At 39.8% G+C, this 20336-nt stretch overlaps 1 protein-coding gene across 1 annotated transcript; it reads left to right on the top strand.

Moving 5' to 3' along the window:
- The first annotated feature begins 1214 nt into the window (after positions 1 to 1214).
- LOC135476728 (uncharacterized) lies at positions 1215 to 19447 on the top strand. Its single transcript, XM_064756848.1, has 18 exons — positions 1215 to 1342; positions 4684 to 4852; positions 5533 to 5707; positions 6249 to 6421; positions 6942 to 7011; positions 7474 to 7620; positions 7973 to 8172; positions 8921 to 9145; positions 10181 to 10297; positions 10962 to 11116; positions 11641 to 11761; positions 11893 to 12052; positions 13803 to 14005; positions 14721 to 14864; positions 15621 to 15750; positions 16520 to 16699; positions 17193 to 17289; positions 17913 to 19447. Exons 1-18 carry the CDS (start codon positions 1215 to 1217, stop codon positions 18013 to 18015), a joined length of 2697 nt encoding a protein of 898 aa, XP_064612918.1. The 3' UTR covers positions 18016 to 19447.
- Positions 19448 to 20336: the final 889 nt, after the last annotated feature.

Here is a 20336-nt window from a genome sequence, read left to right as displayed (position 1 = left end):
CTCAACTGGCAGCTCGTGCTGCATAAAACTTCCGTTATAGCAAATAGCATTGTGTGATTGGGCAGTTGGTGTGTGATTTCGTAAAACTGAATGTTATACAGAACTTTAATAATGCTAACTGTTTAATTACGATGAATGAGCGGAAACATTTTATAATGTTAGGTTAACCCTTTATAAAGTGTTAGAAAGGACCCTTTACAACTAGAAAGGAAATCGTCCTACTTCGGTGCAGCAGTGAGATGTGATTTTTTTCTTTGCAGAAAAACAAGGAAAACTCACTTGAGTAATTACAATAACTGAAGAGCATGTGTGTGAAAAATTGGACTGATGCGATTTATACTTCTTGTTTTATCAAAAGACAAAAGTAGGGTTAAAAGCAGATTTTGCTATTTTAAGGCGATTTTTCTGGAATTCCGTCCTTAATACAAATTAGATTGCGTGAGCCAAAACGATGTCCACATATTTGGTGTCTAGTTAGGGTGTGTTAAGCTATAATGAAGCATCGTGTTGGTTCACGCGATCATATTTTTTATAAATCGGAGAAAAACAAAAGAAAAGTAATTTGGAACTTCAGAGGAATCTACTTTCACCGTAATATTTCATTGCCTCCAACGCATTGTCCGCATAGCGGTCACATGCGTGCCTGGAAACGGTTGGGGCATATAGGATAACGAGCATATAATGCTGGGAGGAAACTAGGCAGAGCCAGGAAAAACAAATCTGAATACCGGAGAACAATCCAGCATGAGCTGGACTGGAACTCACATTGCATTGGCGAAGAGCTCCTGAGTTGCCCAAGCACGCTATAACCTCCAGGCTACGGAGGCCCTCTGGAGTACATTTTATCATTTTTTTTTTTGCATGTATTTATTTACTTATAAATTCAGTTATTTGTCCCCCGCCCCTGGTCCGATTTTCTGCCTCTTAACGTAGAGTCTCAGTCGACTAAATATGAATCGGCTGAAGGTGTGTCATATATCAGCTGAGGACTTTTCATAATCCATGGTATAAGGACACGGTATCGTAATCCCTTCACCTATAAATCACATCGCCGTGGACTTACGACGTCATCTGCTACACGTGCTAAATTACTCACCGTCTCCACATCGATCGTAAATCCCTGACCTTTTCACCCCCGCTTAGGAGAATGGGCCAGTTTCGGATTCCCCGGATGGAGTTGAGAAAAGCGTGGTGAGGAGGAGTTGACGGTGAGGATGGATGGAGAGAAGAAGAGGATCAAGCAAGTGAAGATACGGTCTCATGACTGGCAGCGCTGGGGACCATACCTGGCCGAGAGACAGTGGGGGACGGTCAGGGAGGATTACTCGTTCAATGGCAACTGGTGAGACGACATGAAAACATTCTACCTCCTATGTTTGTATCTGTAGCATATATGCTAGTAAAGCACATATATCAGTTGGCGCAAACGTAATTGCTTACATAGATTGTTTGGGCTTTTTTTTATGAAAATGCCATGTTTTGCACTCTGGGCTGGGGATGACATATGTAGGCCTATACTACTGATCAATGGAGGAACGCGTTTTTATCTTTACAGCAATTGTTAGCTTTCTAAATCTCTTACGAAAATGCCATATTTTGCAAACTTTGGTGTATATGTAAGTATATAATATATGGCATACTGATGCATATGCGTGTACTCTCTGGAGCGAATGATGTTAACTTAGGTTGTTAGCGCTTTTATGGAAATGCTATCTTTTGTACGCTACAGTAGGCCACATGAGCACCAAGTTGTAGGCTCACCATAATGTTCGCACTAGCTAGTATACAGCTTTTTTTATTTTTCGTAGTATGTTTTCTGGAAAGCTGAAAAATGGACATCTGTTGATACTTTTGCACTGTTAATATATAACCTATATATATCAACTTCATTGCTGTCAATCTTTTGGGATACCTGGATGCTACATAGGTTCTCAAACTTATTTTAGTCAACTTTACAACGAACTATGCACACATATTCTCTTATAGCTTGAATATTACATTTAACACTGTACTTTAGTTTTGGAGCGCATGTAAAGCTTTAATTTAGTTTTAGAGTGTATGTAACATTGTATTTGTGAAAACTGAGTAGAGCCATACTGCTTTCAGGGTACAGGGAACTATATAGTATAAGGTGATATGCGAAACTGTTACAATATTCACTGGTTTATCTGCTACAGTAAGACATTATATTTAAAAGACGTAGAAACAGCGTGTTTCGCCTGGTACTACTTACAAGTAGGCTGTATAAACATCCAGCCTGACCGCATTTACCTCTGCATGTACACACGTATTTATATACTGTACTTGACTTGTTAACATGTGCGTGTAGCCCCGGGATATATAGATGCGTATGTATACGTGTTCCGCAATGATAACATTTGTTAACAGATTATGGGGCTGACTGGGTAGTATCTAGGCCATTCACGTGGTCTTGGCCGAGTGACATAGAATTGACACATGGCGACGTAACGGTCTGCGGCAAGATGTATCGTTAATCTACAATAGCCCCAAGGATTGGATTTCTATAGACCATATAACGGCGGACGTCTAGTTGAGTGCTTATAGGCCAAGTGCATACTGTAGGCGTCCCACACGTGCTTTAGCAGAGAGAAAAGTAAGGCGTTTACAGATATAAATAGAGCGGATTCCTACTAAAGCCGAACAAGTCGGACACCTTTATAGACAACATTTAGTCCTAACGTCAAAGGTCATGTGTTATAAATGCATTGTTTCGCTAATTCTTAGCCTCATCCTCTAAAGTCAACGCGAACAGCAGTACCTCATGCAGCAATTTTTGTAGGCCTATGCCATTAGTTCAGGATGATTGAAACTGAAACAGACCCAGGAAGAACGCCGCAATGGGGACGTATTTATGCGAAAATTACATTCATTTCCTCCCTCAAATCACTTTACTGTGATTGTATATCCCTATACCCGACAAGGCAGTACTTATTCGTGTGACAGATATCTACATCGCTCAGGTACATCACATGTGTATTCTCTGATAACTCCCTCTGCACTGTTTTAGTGATGTTGTGCATGTTAAATGTGATGACAACACTGCGTTTTGGGGAATTGTAGACCAGTGACGTCAAACACATAAATTGCAATTAACATCACTGCATTTTTTTACACAATCCATTTATGAATTTACATGATGAATCAGAATAAAATCCTTAAAACTTTCGTCGCTGCTCTCGTTTTACTCTATATGCTGTACGTCTTTAATTATATTATATACAGGTCTAATCTCCCCCTGCCCCCCTTGAAGTAATTCAATATTAGACTGTTTGCTGTCATTGCCAATCTTTTTAAACTTACAGTGATCAACATTTTGTGATCATGCAAACGCTTTAAGATCGGCACACACGTGACCCAACTCACCTGTCACATTGGGCCCTAAGCGTCGGTGTATGCGAGATAACGATGTGAATCAACCCAAGCTCCACCCCAGTCGTTACCTGTATGCTTGTCAATCTTAAAATCGTTTGAACATTAGCGACTGGGACCAAATCCGTAGGACCAGTTGAGTTAAGCTTTAGGTAACTTGTGAATGTCGCCAGCTTGTAGTATTCATTGAGAAATAGACAAATGTTGCATTATACCATATTTTCAAATGTTTTATGCCCTGTATAGAAGATAATCAACACCTAGTCCCAGTCCATTGCATTTATCACAAAAAATAGTAATGGGGTCATTTGTGCATATCGACAATATATTTATTTACCAAATGTCACAATATTTCATTTATCACTGGCATCATATTTTCCGGTTGAGAGAATCGCCGCTTTTGCCTAAAATCTTCCTGGCTGAAAGTCACCGCAGCCTATTTAACGGTTGTTGGAATCGAGCAAACGAGTGAATTTGGGCTAAGCGTTGAAAAAGAAATATGTGAGAAACAGTTATGACTGAGTGGAGCATATATGCCTAGTATTTGCACATCTCGAATCCCTGGATATCCTTCACTGATTCTGGGATTATTTTTATCTATACTGATTTTTTATATATTCACTGTTGTACATTTTAGACCGTAAATGTGGAAGAATTACAATTTTGGAATGAAGCGCCACGGGCTTCTGATTTCTAAAATACTCAACGTTACATGTAGTAGAGAAAATCCAAAGTATCCAAATGCACTTTTCTGCGATTTGAAGGGAAATTCTTGGTTGAAAAGACCTTTTTACTGATGTGTAACTTGTTTCTGATGACGTTTGATGCATATGTATACTGTGGAAGATATGCAGACAAAACTACGCCGACAAAGTAAACACTATACCGTCTTTGTAGGCTTATAACGATTTATGCAGATGTTAAAATCAATGTTAATCGATACAGGGTAGAGATCCTATGTGTAACATCTGTACAAACTATAACATTTATAAAACAAAGAAAACAGAACCGTGAATGGTACTAATTTACAGTATACAGTATGATCACATAGCGGATAAAGCGACTTTACGACATTGTTCCTGAGATTGCTAAAATGGCAATACACAGTACTCCTCTTTTGCACAGTGCACACAAATAATATTTTTTGTCGAAAACAGGATTTTTCTGTAGTCTTAACCGGGTAATGTATGTTAGAATAACTTTTTTGATGCGATCATAAGGGGTTTTTTATTAGAGTTTTTCTTCCCACATAAGAGGTCCTATTAACGTATGTTATATTTTCATACATTACAGCTGGGACTATTTCCCACACGACCATGCTCGTTCCCGGGCCTACAGATGGGGTGAGGACGGACTGCTTGGAATCACAGACCGGAAGTGCAGGATGTGTCTGTCCATGGCCTTGTGGAACACACGTGACCCGATCCTCAAAGAGAGGCTTTTCGGGTTGTCGGGACCACAGGTAATCGATAAACAGATCTGGGCACTTTCTCCAGTAACGGTGTTTAACACACATTTATATCTCATTAAAATTTCCCGAATATTGCTCCAAATTTTAAAATATTATGCTTTTCATACAAGAAATTATAGTAATCGACTGGGCCTCGCCAGCTCAAATAATAGAAGGTATGGCTCACTGTGACTATATATCTATCTTATTTTGGCCAGTGGTCGTGTGTTCGATTCAAACTCTCGGTTTTCGGCTGCAGATTTAGACCAGTAGGTTTGTCAGGTTCATGTTTTACTCTGATCTCCTCCGAAGAACTACCGCTATAGAAGTGAAGTATTCTTGAGCACGAATCAAATAAGTAAATAAATAAATAATAAATAATATTCAGCTCATTCATGCTTCTCGAGAATTTTATTTCAGCAGCCGTGGATGTTTTGCAACAAATCTTGACCTATACACCAGAAAGCAGCATTTTACAATAGATGAACATATGAAGTTTATTGTTTTCTCATGGACTCTGCTCGGATTCCTCTCACCATAAATGCTCGCCAGAGCTGCATAAATGAAATGTTCTTGTATGTCCTAAACACAAACCAAATAAATATCGGTAAATAAAAAGTTATCCCATTACATCCTATATTGGAACCAGAAATCTGCGCCTGCGACATTTCACAGTTTCATTCTCCATGCAGGGCAATCATGGGGAGGACGTGAAGGAGTTATATTACTATCTGGACAATACGCCGACGCATGCGTACATGAAAGCCCTGTATAAGTATCCCCAGAAGGAGTATCCGTATAGTCGCCTAGAGGAGGAGAATCGGAGGGCGGGACAACACCGCCCGGAGGTGGAGCTGATGGATTTAGGTGAGTGGGTGTTTGGGTGGATGGTTGCTTTTTTTTTTTTTTTTTTTTTGTAGAAGCTTGCGAAGATGATTTTGGGTATCTTACGTAGCTATTGTCTAGACCGACTTAAATATACGAAAAAAGAAAGACAAGCATGTTATATGTATACAGGAAAGAGAATCAAACTGATGAATCAAAGCTGTGCCAATTCTCACGTCATTCAGTCTAACATGCCATATAACATATAGATTGAGAGATTAATGAACCACTCAGTCTGTCAAATTATGGGGATCTTTGAATCACGAAGTGCTTACATTCTTTCATTACCCAACTAATCCAATCTAGCAAAATTGTCAGGATATGGTTATGATGTCTAAATGACTCACACAGTCAGGCTTTATTTATATTAGAGGTCGATTCCGTAGAACCATTCCCCATTAAAATAAAAATTTAAAGTACGGTTAAAATTAACCCCAAAACTAAGCGCATGTGCTAATGTTTGACATAATGTGTCAGAGATGGCTTGTTTGTAGTAGGCACCAGAAACTGTTCTGTTCGCCAGGAATTCTGGACGACAACGAATATTGGGACGTGGGCGTGGAGTACTGCAAGCTGACCCCCAATGACATATTGTGTCGCTACACCCTATCTAACAGAGGCCCCAAAGACAGCACGCTTCACTTCCTGCCGACTGTCTGGTACAGAAACACCTGGGTCTGGGGCGCTGCGCATGAGGTGACGTCACTCCCGCACAGTAAAACACAGTAGATTAAGAGCCTCATTATTTCTCCCGTCACGTAGCCTTTAACGGACACTGTAGTAGCAAAGCTGGTTATTATGGTTTTTGTTTTTTATTTTGGCACCAGATATTGTTCATGTTGTAAGATCTGATGTTGTTTTATCACACGTACATGAAGTATGCGGCAGCCAGCCAGCGATTTCGAGAATATCAAAATATCGTAACAATATTGTTGCATGATCAAATTTAACTTGAAAACAAAGAAACTACTTCAAAGACGTACATATTTATGTCATAGGAAAGACCATTTTACAATGCTTTGGAAGCGTCGGATTTCGACAGCTTTTTCCTGTAGCGAAAATAATATCTTGCATAGCTGAAGTGGTGAGTGCATTGTATCTAAAATAGCGAAATGTGTTATACGTGAATAGCTCCTTGTGGCATTGAGCAGCGGCTTTGTGCACATTCGTCGACACATTATAACAGCGATTGACTTTTCTGTTGTTTATTGTGTAGGCCTGCCAGACCAAGCCATACATAACTCAAGAATCTCCTGGAGTTGCCGTGTGTTGGCACGAACAGCTAGGTTTGGACAGATTTTCTTGTTACAGGTTACTTTGTTGTTTTCATATAATCAAAAGCAGTTAATAAGCACTTATTTTTGTGGTGGATTTCCATCGCTTATAATATATGCATTTGCAATTCATGCCGGGTTAATAAATATCACAAAGACTCAATTCACGCTGAAACACGATTCCCATATAGTGCTGCAAATACGACGCCAAGGCTATTTGGAGTTTATAACATCTGCATATATTATTGTCATTGTTCTTTGGTTTGCTTTTGAAACCCTATTATTCTACAAAACCAAGGCAATAAAAATCTAAAAGAAACCGTGTAACAAGGGAAACAAGGGAAACCGCTTTTCAGAATAGCGATGACATCATCGGAATTACATTCTTTTACCATGATTCATGGGCAAATCTAGCATTTTATGAACGTGTGGTAAAGAACAATATTCATCGTTTTTTGTTTTTGTTATATTTAGGAGCGTACAGACTTGTTTTTTCTCCTGGTCCGAATGGGAAGATGCCAGAACTTCTGTTCACGAACAATGAGACGAATTTTAAGAGATTGTACGGTATTAGGAACGAAGGATTCGTCAAAGATGCCTTCCATGACTATATTATCAAAGGTGTATTTTTCATCCAATTTACCCATTTTTGACGTCAAAATGACGTCACATTTATAGTATTAAATTTATTCCAGAAAGTTCGAAAAAGATATATTGCCACCCGCTCAGATGCTTAAGGCTGTGATTTGTTGTGACTATAAAGGACCCTGATCAACGAAGTCGGGTGTTCAAACCCAGCTTTTGCTGTTTCGAATGCGGCTTTCGAAGTCAGGAGTACTTTGTGATAATCACAGGTTTACATCCGGAAATATCCGGTTTCCTCCAGCTATAAACCTGACACCCTCATACAAATGAAAATCTTGAGCAGAGCGTTGAGCACCATCTAATCATTCAATTCATAATTCTGTCGCAGGCGACAAAAGCGTAGTTAACCCTGCCAAAGAAGGTACCAAGGTAGCCGCCCACTACGTCCTGAAAGTGCCAACTGGGGGTGACGTTGTGATCCGGGTAAGGTGCTCTCCGAACAAAAAGGGTTACCGAGAGCTAAGTGGGACGGACTTCGACGGAATCTTCACGAAACGGATCAATGAGACGGAGTATTTCTATGAAGACGTAAGTCTCAAAATCGACCTGTTGATCTAGTAGGAAAGGCTGAAAATGTTAAAATAAACACAGTTCATATGTAGGATAAGAATTACCTGGCTTTGTATTGTGAACAAGATAGCACACACTATAACTGCAGGTTATCTTTCTATCAAAAAAATATTTCCAGGCTGCTAAAAGACTGCTTGAAATTGATACATCGTCCTGCCGTTATGGGGTCATGCCTTTGGTGTAAGGCGTGTTAGACCATTTATTTTGATATATGCTCTAGCTGGGGTTGGAGAAAGAGAAAAGTATTAGTTCACTATGACACAATTTCTTTCCTTTATACATTAAGCTTTATTGTTAAGTATTAGTGATTTTGTTCCTGATTCGAGCAGTAATCAAGATAAATGTTTCAAAGGCGCATGACAGTCATATTTTCTGATATGTCTGAGCTGGACAAGCAAACCCAAGTGAGTGGCCTGCATCCATATTAAAGTATCGTAATCTATGGCGGTCATGCTTGGAACTATAACTGAACTCCAACATATTCCAATAACACGCCCCCAGTCTTCTCCAGCCATGTGTTTTTGTTTGTCTCACGTATAACACGCTCTACGCATGCCCACTGATGGACCTCTCGAAATGGCTAACCGGCACGTAAAGACTTCTGCAGGTAATGCTAAGTCAAGGCAAACTGATAACCAGCAATATCTCTATGAAAACAACCCGTTTTTGAGGCTCATTAAAAATGTTCTACTTGATCCATTTTCAGGTTATACCCAGTAACATTCTAGATGAGCGGCTGGTGGCCAGACAGGCTTACGCTGGGTTGCTGTGGAGTAAGCAGTTCTACCATTACATCATCCCGGATTGGCTGCAGGGAGACTCACTGATGCCAGAGCCACCTGGGTGCAGGAAAACGGGACGTAACTCTGACTGGAGACACTTGTACAACCGTGATATCATATCGGTGCCAGACAAGTGGGAATACCCCTGGGTATGTGTTCAACAAAAACAAACCTATAGGCTACTGGTTTAGAACTGTTCAAAGTGGAAAGATTTTTAGAGCTGATTGTTTGTTGAAATTCAATAAAACCTGTTTGACTTCCAGAGTATATCATTTTGATTTGAATTCCAAGAAATACCTGGCTCTCTGGCTGTATGTGGGAAGGTCTGGCATCAATCTGCGGATGGTCGTGGGTTTAACCTTGGCTCGGCCCGGTTTCCTCCGAACATAGTTTTGGCCGGCGCCGTATAAGTGAAATATTCTTGAGCATAAATTCTAACCTAGCTGGCTAAAGAAACTGAATCTATAGTCGAAATTGTACAACAAGGGCTTATTGTTAATGAAGGAGATCTAAAGCCTGTGTTATCTATGACACAGAACATATGAACCCCTACCAGCGCTTTGTCGCATGTAGCCAATCGCAGAGAACAGAAATAGCCCAGCGGGTAACAAAAGATGCGATAGATACCATGTTGTGTAAAGGCTCACTAGTGTTGGTGTAGCCGATAGCCTATTTCTTAACTTGTCACCTATATTCAGCTATCTGTAAAATCAGTTGTATTCACCATAAAAAATGTCTTTTTTCGTGACACGTAACACTACAAGCTCTACACATTGATATGCTGGTCTTCTGTTTTATTATTGTAAGAAAAATACAGTTAGAGTAGTTTTTCTAATTCATAATGTTGGAGTACATAAGCTTGGTTTGGAATTATTACGTCTTAATTATTAAAATAACAGAGGCACTATTTCACCGGTTACGTGTGACCATTTTCCCATTAATTATCACACGGTCTTCGCTGCTCCGGTTTTAGTCTGCCTGCTGTTAGTTTTGTGTATTGTTTTTTCCTTGAATTTGGCCATTTAACTGGGTGTGATGAATTACCAGCTTTCTTATGCGAAGATTGGAGGGTTAGTTACACGTATATGTGAATAATACAAGACTAATCTGTAAATAGTGGCATTTTAGGCATTTATAATATTTTCTGTTACTGTGATAAATTCCTGTGTTTTTGTCCGCCACAGTACGCATCCTGGGACCTGGCATTCCAGGCTATAGCCTTAGCTGATTTGGATGTGGATTTCGCCAAGAAGCAACTTCTGCTGTTCCTCAAGGAATTCTACATGCACCCAAATGGGCAGGTAAATTTGCTATGGGTTTCGGTTGTACTTAGTCTGACAATTATTTAACAACAAGTGTTCTCTTGCTGGAGGCGAAAGTCAGCTGTGCTGTCACCTGTAGGTGGCTAGTGGAGCTTTTTGGGCGCACATATCTGGTTGTATACTACCGCTATATGTAACCTGGACTTGCAACCCATATTTAAAAGGGGTTTTTTTGTAGGTTTAAATATCTAAAGCACAAAAGTTGAAATTTCCTTATGGAAAAAAGTTATGGTGAAACAACATCTTTGTAAAACCCTATTGTCTTATATTTCAAAGGCCTTCATATGAAGTTTGCATTGATTTTACGCTTCCTCTAATTTCATTTCCAGGACATACGTGTGTGCATCTCGGGAGCATCTGTTGCTAACATTGCTTTCGTGTCGTATCATTGTTAATTAAATGTGATGGCAACACATCATTTTGAGTCACTTTTGACCAGTGATGTTAAATATATTGAAAATTACACCGGTTCCTTTTTTACCTAATTTTGCTTACGCCAAGGTGCTAGTGGGCGTATAAGTTGCTACCTTTCATACATTTACATTATTATTAACATTTATGTTTCACACATCGGTGTATATTTCAGTGAATGAAATCCGGTGTTTCAGCTTACAGGGTTCATATATTGTCTTTATGTTCTCAGATTCCAGCATATGAATTCAACTTCAGCGATGTGAATCCTCCCGTACATGCCTACGCGGTGTTAAAAGTCTTTAAGGCAGCCTGTCCGAAGGATAAAAACAGAGACCATTGTTTTTTAGCTAAATGCTTTCACAAGTTACTGCTGAACTTCACATGGTAAGTGTTATTATTATTTTCTGTTGGTTGTATTACTGTTGGTGTTATTCGAATAGCTGCAATTGAACATCCGTTTCTCCAAACCCTTAAGTTTAATCTGCATGACTACGTTTTCTTCGATCGCAACTCTTTTTGTAAACATACATTTTTCTACAATAGCAGATTGTGTGTTCAAAAAAGCTATACAGTGTTTAAACGAACAGTTAATCCCTACAAAATTCAAAAGAACGAACTACAGTGCTTTAGTGTGCAGATCACAGATAAAATTTAGTGTTTGCCTTACTAATAGTTTTTTTTATATCGTCATTGAATGCACTTCTCTTCAGATGCAAGCTTTTAATGGAAGTATTCAATCAAAATTTCACATTAACCTTGAACTATCAATACACACCTGTTTATTCACGTTTTCAGCCTGCAAAAGAATTATGACAGCGACTAAAGGATTTATAACAACCGAATTTAAAATCTAGTTTTCTTTCCGAACGGAGTGCTTCACCACCACGTGATGTTCTCGCGATTTACAGGTGGGTGAACCGCAAGGACCCAAATGGACGCCATCTTTTTTCTGGAGGATTTCTGGGATTTGATAACATCGGTGTGTTTGACCGATCTAAACCCATAAAAGGAGGCGGGGAAATGGAACAAGTGAGTATTGAGGTCAACAACACTTAAGACTATTATAGGATGGGTAATATTTCCAATTTATATTACTCAGCTATAGTTTTCTCTTCAAAAAAGAATAAACATCAATCCAAAAAAATTCGGTTGTATTTTAGGCAGACGGGACAGCTTGGATGGCGTTCTTCGCCCTCATTATGTTGGAAATCAGCTTGATTCTGGCAGAGAAAAACCCTGTGTATGAGGACACAGCTTGCAAATTCTTTGAACACTTCGTGGCCATTGTGGACGCCATGAACAGGAAGGGCGAGGGTGAAGGTATGGAGCACAACTACCGTAACCATTGTCTGGAAATGCTGTTGGTAAATGTTGTCTGTAAACGTTATCGGTTCCAGTTAGCATATCAGTGGAAAAGTCCGCTCTGTTCATATCACTTAAAACTGGGAGAAATTTTGTCAAGTTTCTTATTTCTACATTATACCATATTTCTTGTCTGAACTAAAGCGCCTTTTGCACCCAAGACAAAAACTTATGCCATTGCGCTTTTTTTCGTTAAGATAACGGTGTACATGTAGAATAAAAATGCACTTCAATCTCAAAATAAATCACCAGAGGGTGTTTTATATTCATATATTTATAACTCAGCCAATGATGATGATGGATTTACACCATGCGTTTCTGTTATACGGACAAAGCTATGGATTGATTTGGATTAGTGTTCTAAAAGTGCGTTAAAGTACAATCCATTACTGCATCATTTGTTCATAGTCCTGATCGTGAATTGTGTTTTTTTAAAATGATTCTTCATCATTGTGTGATACGACACAGATGCACAGTAGTGTAAGTAGTGCGGTGGCTTTCACTTTTATCTGAGACCGAAATCTGCACTCTCGCAGTGGCCAATGCGGCTGCAAATACGTCAACGAGTGTCGAGGTGCCTTGGCTCTAGGGTCAGGAAGCTGTTATAGTCATATTAGTCAGACTTCTTACCTTAAAAAAATCATGGCTCTATACCTGTTACTTATTATATAGTTATTTATTTATTTATTTGATTGGTGTTTTACGCAGTATTCAAGAATGTTTCACTTATACGAATGCGGCCAACATTATGGTGGGAGGAAACCGGGCAGAACCCGGAGGAAACCTACTACCATCTGCAGGTCGCTGTCAGACCACTTACTATATAGGAATTTTTACTTCAATATTTAGAGTTGTACTGTACACTGGCAAACTTTAATCTGGATTAAATCTTTGCCGGTGTAAATCGAAGGCAGTTGTGAAAATGCGGGCGTTCACACAAGGATGTGGCCTAGCCGATTTTAAGCCAATTCAGGGATTTGCTCGTTCACACCATCACATTTAAGCCGGTTTAGTAATTGCAACCTCATCCTGACCTCCGCATATCCGGGGCATTTTATAATTCAGTTACCGTTCACACGGCACAGATACACCGGCCCAAAACCTCTTACTGGCTTGAAACCGCGTTACTAGCAGGGGTAAATAAATGCGCCCGCTTTGCCTTCAAACGAGCGACGTCAAACTCGTTCAAAATCACTTTCGGATTTAAACCAGGTTAACTTTGCCCGTGTGAATGTGGTATAAGACAGCTTCATGAACCTGGGGCCTGGGCGGGTTTTATTAAGTAACTTAAGTCATAAACTGGAAGTGCTTTATATTCAATCTCAGAATAGGGAAACACATATTGTTGTTAGCGCACTGTTCTGCAGTAACGTTTCCGCGTACACATTTTAAACTTCCTGGCGAAAGACATTTTAACTGTAGCTGTGAAACTTTCAAGTCTTAAGACGTTTGATGAATATTGGCCCAGATCTCCAAATTAACTTTTCAGAAATGATGCCATATGATGAGCTTGGTTTTCAAAATATCAGATGCAGTTTTCAGACCGACGATTGGCGATGCAAACTCAAATATGATTTTTATTTTACGTATATCATCTACCTTATCTTGAAACGTTTCTTCCGCCTTGAGGGTTTTATGCTATAAGTGTGTAAATAGATCTCCCGAAAATCAAACCACCTGACCTTGACGACGATGTTACTACATGTAGGCTTATGGGATGAAGAAGATGGGTTCTACTTTGACCGTATCAGGCGTAACGGATCTTCTTCGCCCCTCAAGGTGAGATCCATGGTTGGCCTTATTCCGTTCTTCTCCTGCTTTGTTCTTCGAGAGTCCGACGTGGAGCGATGGACGGAATTCTCGGCCAAGGTCAGATGGTTTGTGGATAACAGACCGGATCTGGCCACAAGGGTAAGTGGGCATGCGATTATTCATTTATACCTACTTCCATTGTCAACACTATTTTACTAAATTTATGCCAAATCGGCCATGATGATCGGTGACGGCAAAGCGAGGAGACATTTGAAACCGGCACGTCACTAGGCGTCAGTTTTGAGCCCCAGCCAAACCATCGGAGAAGGACTGGAACACTTAGCGAAGGGCAATGCTCTTCTTCCCGAGAGAGCACTATACCTCAGTTAGAAAATAATAATGAGCCACTTGTTCAAAAGAGCATGTATTACAAGGTTAGGCCAAGCTGAAATCTTAATGGTTGATACATTTTATTCTGGAGTGAGTTAAGTTCAGTTTAAGTCCCATTACACTTTTGAGCAACCGACCTCAGATGTACAATCATTGAAGCGATATTTAGTTGTGCTTTTAAAACATTGGCCTTTAATATAATGCAAAAGCATAGATGCATAGTAAAAACCAAAGCATAGATACTCAGTAAAAACTGAGAAGTCACATATTTCGGTATCCTAATGGCGACAAATGGAATTTTTCTATATATAATAAGTTACAGTATGCAAAATATCAGGGGTTTTTTTGAAGGGTATGTTTACCTTTGCAGTATACTAAGCTTATTTGTAGATCAGCACGTAACGCATGTTACTAATAAGACTATCACTGATGCAATCCGTCAATACCAGTTCCAGTATTAATTGGGCTTGTTTTGCTGTTGTAGATATCGTTCATGACCAAGGGAGAGAACCGTGAAGAAGCATTGCTCCTCTCAGTTCTGACAAAGCCCAAGCTTGTACGAGTCCTGGGACACATGCTGGACGAAAATGAATTTTTGTCACCGTACGGCATCCGCTCTATGTCTAAGGTAATTTACCTTTTTTGTGGTTTTCTCTTCCGATAAGGTAGTCCCGTAATGTCCCGAACGTTGGTATAAAAGAAACTAAAAGAATAGTAAGCTCTCGGCAATTTTTGGTGACCGGTTTAGGTTTTTTTTCAGCGTATTCTTAATGTTTAAAAATTATGTTTTGTAAATAGTGTTCTGCTACATGGAGCGCACAAACTGGCCATGTAGTTAAACACTGAACTTTTTAGTAACATTGCATGAATCTCCATAAACGTTCCCATTCACCTTTATCTCTGTGTCTACTCCTGCTTGTCAGCTGACAGAGGACGCTGTGTAACGTATGTTTTCACAAAATAGTTAATCTGAGAGCTTATAAAGATAGTTCCATATTATCAGTGGAAGTTAAATGGCTCATTGTGATGCAGTACATTAGCGTATTATGTAGGGGAGATAAACCAGTATATTTGAGAACATCGTGCATTTCCGGCTCCTCTGATAGGTAAAATGTTAACTCCAGCAAAATTCTTAAGTGAACTATCACTTACAATTTTCCTAAAGCAATCGTTATAGCATTCAAACTTAAGGAATAAGTTTCCTTATAATTATATCTAGAAAAGATTTATATCATTATGATAAGTTAGGATAATAAGTAATAATTACTCCAGAAATATGTAATATCGCCTCGTCGAACATGGCAGCCGAATAAGACAGTATCGTTTTGAACAAACAGGTGAAATCGTTTCTGCACCCTTTTCCAATAATCTGATTTTTTAACAGTACCATAAAGATCACCCCTTCTTTTACCATGACGGAGACCAGGAGTATTTTGTGGATTACGAGCCGGGCGAGTCCACTACTACGTTATTCGGGGGGAACAGTAACTGGAGAGGCCCTGTATGGTTTTGTGGTATGAAATAGCCTAATTATATGGACATTTTCATGCGGGATTCCTCTCCGGTCTTACGTGGGAAGGTCCTCAGCAAACTGCGGATGATCGTGGGTTTCCTCTGGTCTTTGCCAGGTTTTCTACCACCATAATGTTGGCCGCCGTCGTATAAGTGAAATATTCTTGAGTACAGCGTAAAACAACAATCAAATAAATAAATAAATACATAACGTAGCAAGGTCTGTAAGAAAACTGCGGATTGTCGTGGGTTCCCCCCCCCCCCCCCCCCCGGGCTCTGCCAGGTTTTCTGCCATCAAAATTGTGGCCTCCGCCGTACAAGTGAAATATTCTTGAGTACAGCGCAAAAAACCAATCAATTAAATACAAAAATAAATATATGGACTTTTTAAAGGCCGAAGATGTACAATAAAAAGAGACATTGGACCTGCATATTATTGTTGTTTAGGGTGGTTCAGTCACGCACTTTCTTGGAGTGAAAATTCTCCAGGACTATTATATGCCGAGCAAGACTTTATCTTTGGAACCGCTTTGCAGCAGATCTTCACAGCATTCTGGGTATCAATCTATCAGTCGAATTATTGTTGAATCCGAAAAGCAATATCTTCTCTCACCCGACATGTAATTTGCAGTACTTAGACCTACTTACATGGGTTATCTTTGTCACTCATGTATTTTAATTCCCTGAATTAGTGAGATTCACCTCTGCTATACACACACTTTGTGTATGGCTTGCACTTTATGTATAGCTTACACTGTGATATTCTTTCAGTAAACTTCCTTATAGCTGAGAACATGCTGCGGTTTGACTACTTCTATGGGGACACGTTGCTTGTGGAATGTCCCCTGGGGTCGGGGAATCACGTGAGGCTGAGGGATGTGTCCCAGGAGTTGTCTATCCGTCTGGGGAACCTCTTCGTGCCCGATGCTGACGGCCGCAGGCCATGTCACGGTACGTCGCAGACGTCGAAACTCGGACCCTAGCTTGTGGCCAAAAACGCTGTGATCAGCTTTAATGCTCTGCCGAGACCAACTCTGAGGGTGCGTTCCATTCCCTCCCCGATGATCACTGGAGGAGGTAGTGGCCACTGACGTGTTGTCACATTGGCCACCGCAAGACAAAAGTGGCGAAACTCTGACGTCAATGAAAACGGTGGTGTTTTATGCTGTGTCGTAAGTCACGCGACTTGACGCGACTTCGGAATGGAACGCACCCGGGAGGCAAGGGGAGACAGTTTGCACCTTGATAAGTCGCTCTCAATTCTTCTCATGTATACGTTATTGTTATCAAGTATGGAATTGCTTAATGTGTCGTATTTTCTACATGTTGTATGGAGAAAAGCTGTACGCGTATTGCGGAAATGGGTGTGCTTTTATGCGAATGATAAGGCTCCTGATAAGATTTGTCTTAGTTACAAAATTCATTCTTTTTTCTTCTTCTTCAGGGAATTGTACTAAGTATCAGAACGACCCACATTTCCAGAATCTCATTTTGTTTTATGAGTACTTCCATGGCGACACGGGCAGAGGGTGTGGAGCCAGGTCAGTGTAGACTGAGGGTAAACTTTTCCATATTTTTCAAACAATAAAAAGAGTTGAAAAACAGCTGGAAACGACATAGTAGGATCCCTTGCAAACGAAAGGCTATTATAGCTGCAAGGAGCTGACCCATTGTAAAAGCTAGGATGTCATCGACTGACGGAACGACTGGCAGATCGATGTATATAGCGACTTACAAGTGTCGCTAAAAATGCAAGACCAGAGAAATATTTATATGTCATGATTTGTATGCCATTGCTTTAAGTACATAAAAGCCTTGGAGATCCCACCAAGGCAGTCGCTGTGAGTTCAAACCCAGCTCATACTGGCTTCCACTCCGGCTGAACATGGGAAGGTCTGCCAGCAACCAGCAGGTGATCGTGAGTTTTCTCCGGGCTTCATAATGTTGGCCGCCGTCGTATAAGAAATATTGTTGAGTACGGCGTTAAACACCAATCAAATAAATAAATAAATAAATCCTTGCAGAGTATTGCGTAAGACACCAATGAAACAAAGAAATAAATAAATATATAAATAAATAAGAATAAATTCTTGTATATGTAACTAACTCACAGTATTAAATCAACAAATAAATACAGTCTTTGATTTAACATTTTTCTTTTCAGCCATCAAACAGGATGGACGGCTCTTGTCGCTAACTTCCTCAGGAATGCCCAGTTGTTGTTCTCCAGATCAGACAGCACACAGTCTCTGTCGTCACAGCCGTAATTTCGTATACACCAACACCTACATGTACACCTCCAGTGTCTGTCGTCACAGCCGTAATTTCTTATTTACTAACACCTACATATATACCTCCAATACCTTGTCTTTCATACGTCAGATTTGCCTCACCGAGATAACGATCTTTTTCTCGCTGAATCTCGCTACGATAGAGGAAGTAGCTCACATCCGGTCAGTTCAATAACAGCCTCTTTTTAGTGTGAACGAGTTTAGTATGACCTAATCGCAAAAGTGCTTATCTGAGACCAAACTGATATCGGATTTATACTGGTTTTCTTAATCCAGACAAGATTTGAACGCATGTCATAAACTGGATTGAGAATATACCACTTGACTGCTGCTACAAGTTGACTATGCAACTGATTCCAGCAGAATGAGTTGGTTTTAGGCTCACGTGTGTATTTTTGAAAGCATTGTACACATCAAAACTTTCCATTTAGGGTGGTTTCAACAAAAAACGTCACAGAGCCCAATTTTGAGGGGCGTTATTTATGCTTATGCTGCTGGCAGCAACCTGATTTTTAATGTCATTGACGGGATGTGCCCATTCGCACAACTGTACGCCAGGAGAGGCTGTACGTCTTCTTTGTGTACACTGTGTGCTACACGCTTATCCAGTTTTCTGCGGAATTTGTCTAAGAGTATATACTGCTATATTCTACACTTTCATGGGTGTACTATTTTTATCCTTCATTTGAATCATGATGTGAAAAGGGTACACTTTAAACAGTCATGAACGTTTGGAACCGCACGTTGTTTTGAGTACATTCATTACTGGCCATATTTCACTAGTTATATTTTGACCAGGTGCCAAATGTTACATATTCGTCGTTGGTTTGATGTAAATCATTTGTCTTTCGCTAGTTTTCATCTGCGCTTTTTTTTTCAATCCACTGCCTGGGATTATGATTTCACTCTAAAATACATGTACATGTGTTCCTATATACCACGACAGACACAAATGGACGTATTTTGTACTGACGTCTGAGGATGGTAGCGGGTTTCCCCCTGGATGTGTCCGGTTTTCTACCTCCATATTTCTGGTGGCCTTCGTATAAGTGAAATATTCTTGAATACGACGTAAAACACCTACCAAGTAAATAAATAAATAATTGCAACAGATGTTCGTTTCATGAATGTTCTATATAAAGCAGTTGCCGCGAGTTAATTGGAAATAAAATCCTTTATCTACGCTATCTATCTAAGAACCACTCGTCGCTTTTGGTGATGAACCAGTTTCCAGACAGTTGTGTCGAATTCAAGGTGTACATAATATATGGATATCTTCATTCATACTTGTGTAAAAAGGAAACTTTTATAAGTGCGTATTGACGTACCTTGTATACCACTAGTCACATGTACTCTGTCATACAGTTGAAAATTCTTGGGCTAAGATATCTAATTAAATCCAGTATTAAATAAGGTCATGTAAGCAAATCAATAAAGTTTCATACTATACCAGAAAGTTTCATAATAGGAAACTTAAAGACCTTGCTGTCATTACTTCACTTACCTGGTACTGTGATGTTGTATAGCGTCTCACAGATGTTACTTGTATGTGTTTGCCGGTACACCGTTGCTGACGACAGAACGTTGAGTGTCGAGGTTTTATTTTGGAATATAGAGCTTGCATTTTAATTTACACAATTTTGTAAACCAAACATGAGTCTTGGTTTGTGGATTTTTGTTCACTTGTGTGAGTTTTAGAAGACCTGGAATTTTGGACTGCAAAATGTTTATCTCGTTCTTCATAGTTTCATCAACCTGCGGATGATCGTGGGTTTCCCTTGGCCCCTGCCAGGTTTCCTCCCACCATAATGTTGGCCGCCGTCGTATAAGTGAAATAGTCTTGACTACAGCGGGAAACGCCAATGAAATAAATAGATAAATTTATAGCCAACTGGAATTTTTCATAATATCTGTAAAGATCAAGTCTTCCACAAAGATTAGTTATCCAGTTGTACCTGTTTTGCTACATCACGTCGCCCTAGTGTCTTTTAATGATGACATTTGCCTAACTGAAGTAACAAAACTTAAGGTCTGAGGAAGTGAGCCCAGAGCCATTTTAGACCATAAGGGGTAACGGCTATTGTTTTCATTAATACGTAGAAATATCTATATGTGCAAACCACATATAAATCTCTCCTTTTATTTTAAAGCAAATTGTAGCTCGATGATTTTCTCCCGGATTCATCCACCCATAAGTATAACGAGGATCAGCGGTATTCTCCCGGATTCATCCACCCATAAACCTAACCAGTATCACTGGTATTCTCCAGGATTCATCCACTCATACGTCTAACCAG

Source organism: Liolophura sinensis, chromosome 10, assembly GCF_032854445.1.
Source record: "Liolophura sinensis isolate JHLJ2023 chromosome 10, CUHK_Ljap_v2, whole genome shotgun sequence".
Classification (NCBI taxonomy): Eukaryota; Metazoa; Mollusca; class Polyplacophora; order Chitonida; family Chitonidae; genus Liolophura; species Liolophura sinensis.
The sequence above is the reverse complement of the archived record's forward strand: the minus strand, read 5'-3'. Positions and strand labels throughout refer to the sequence as shown.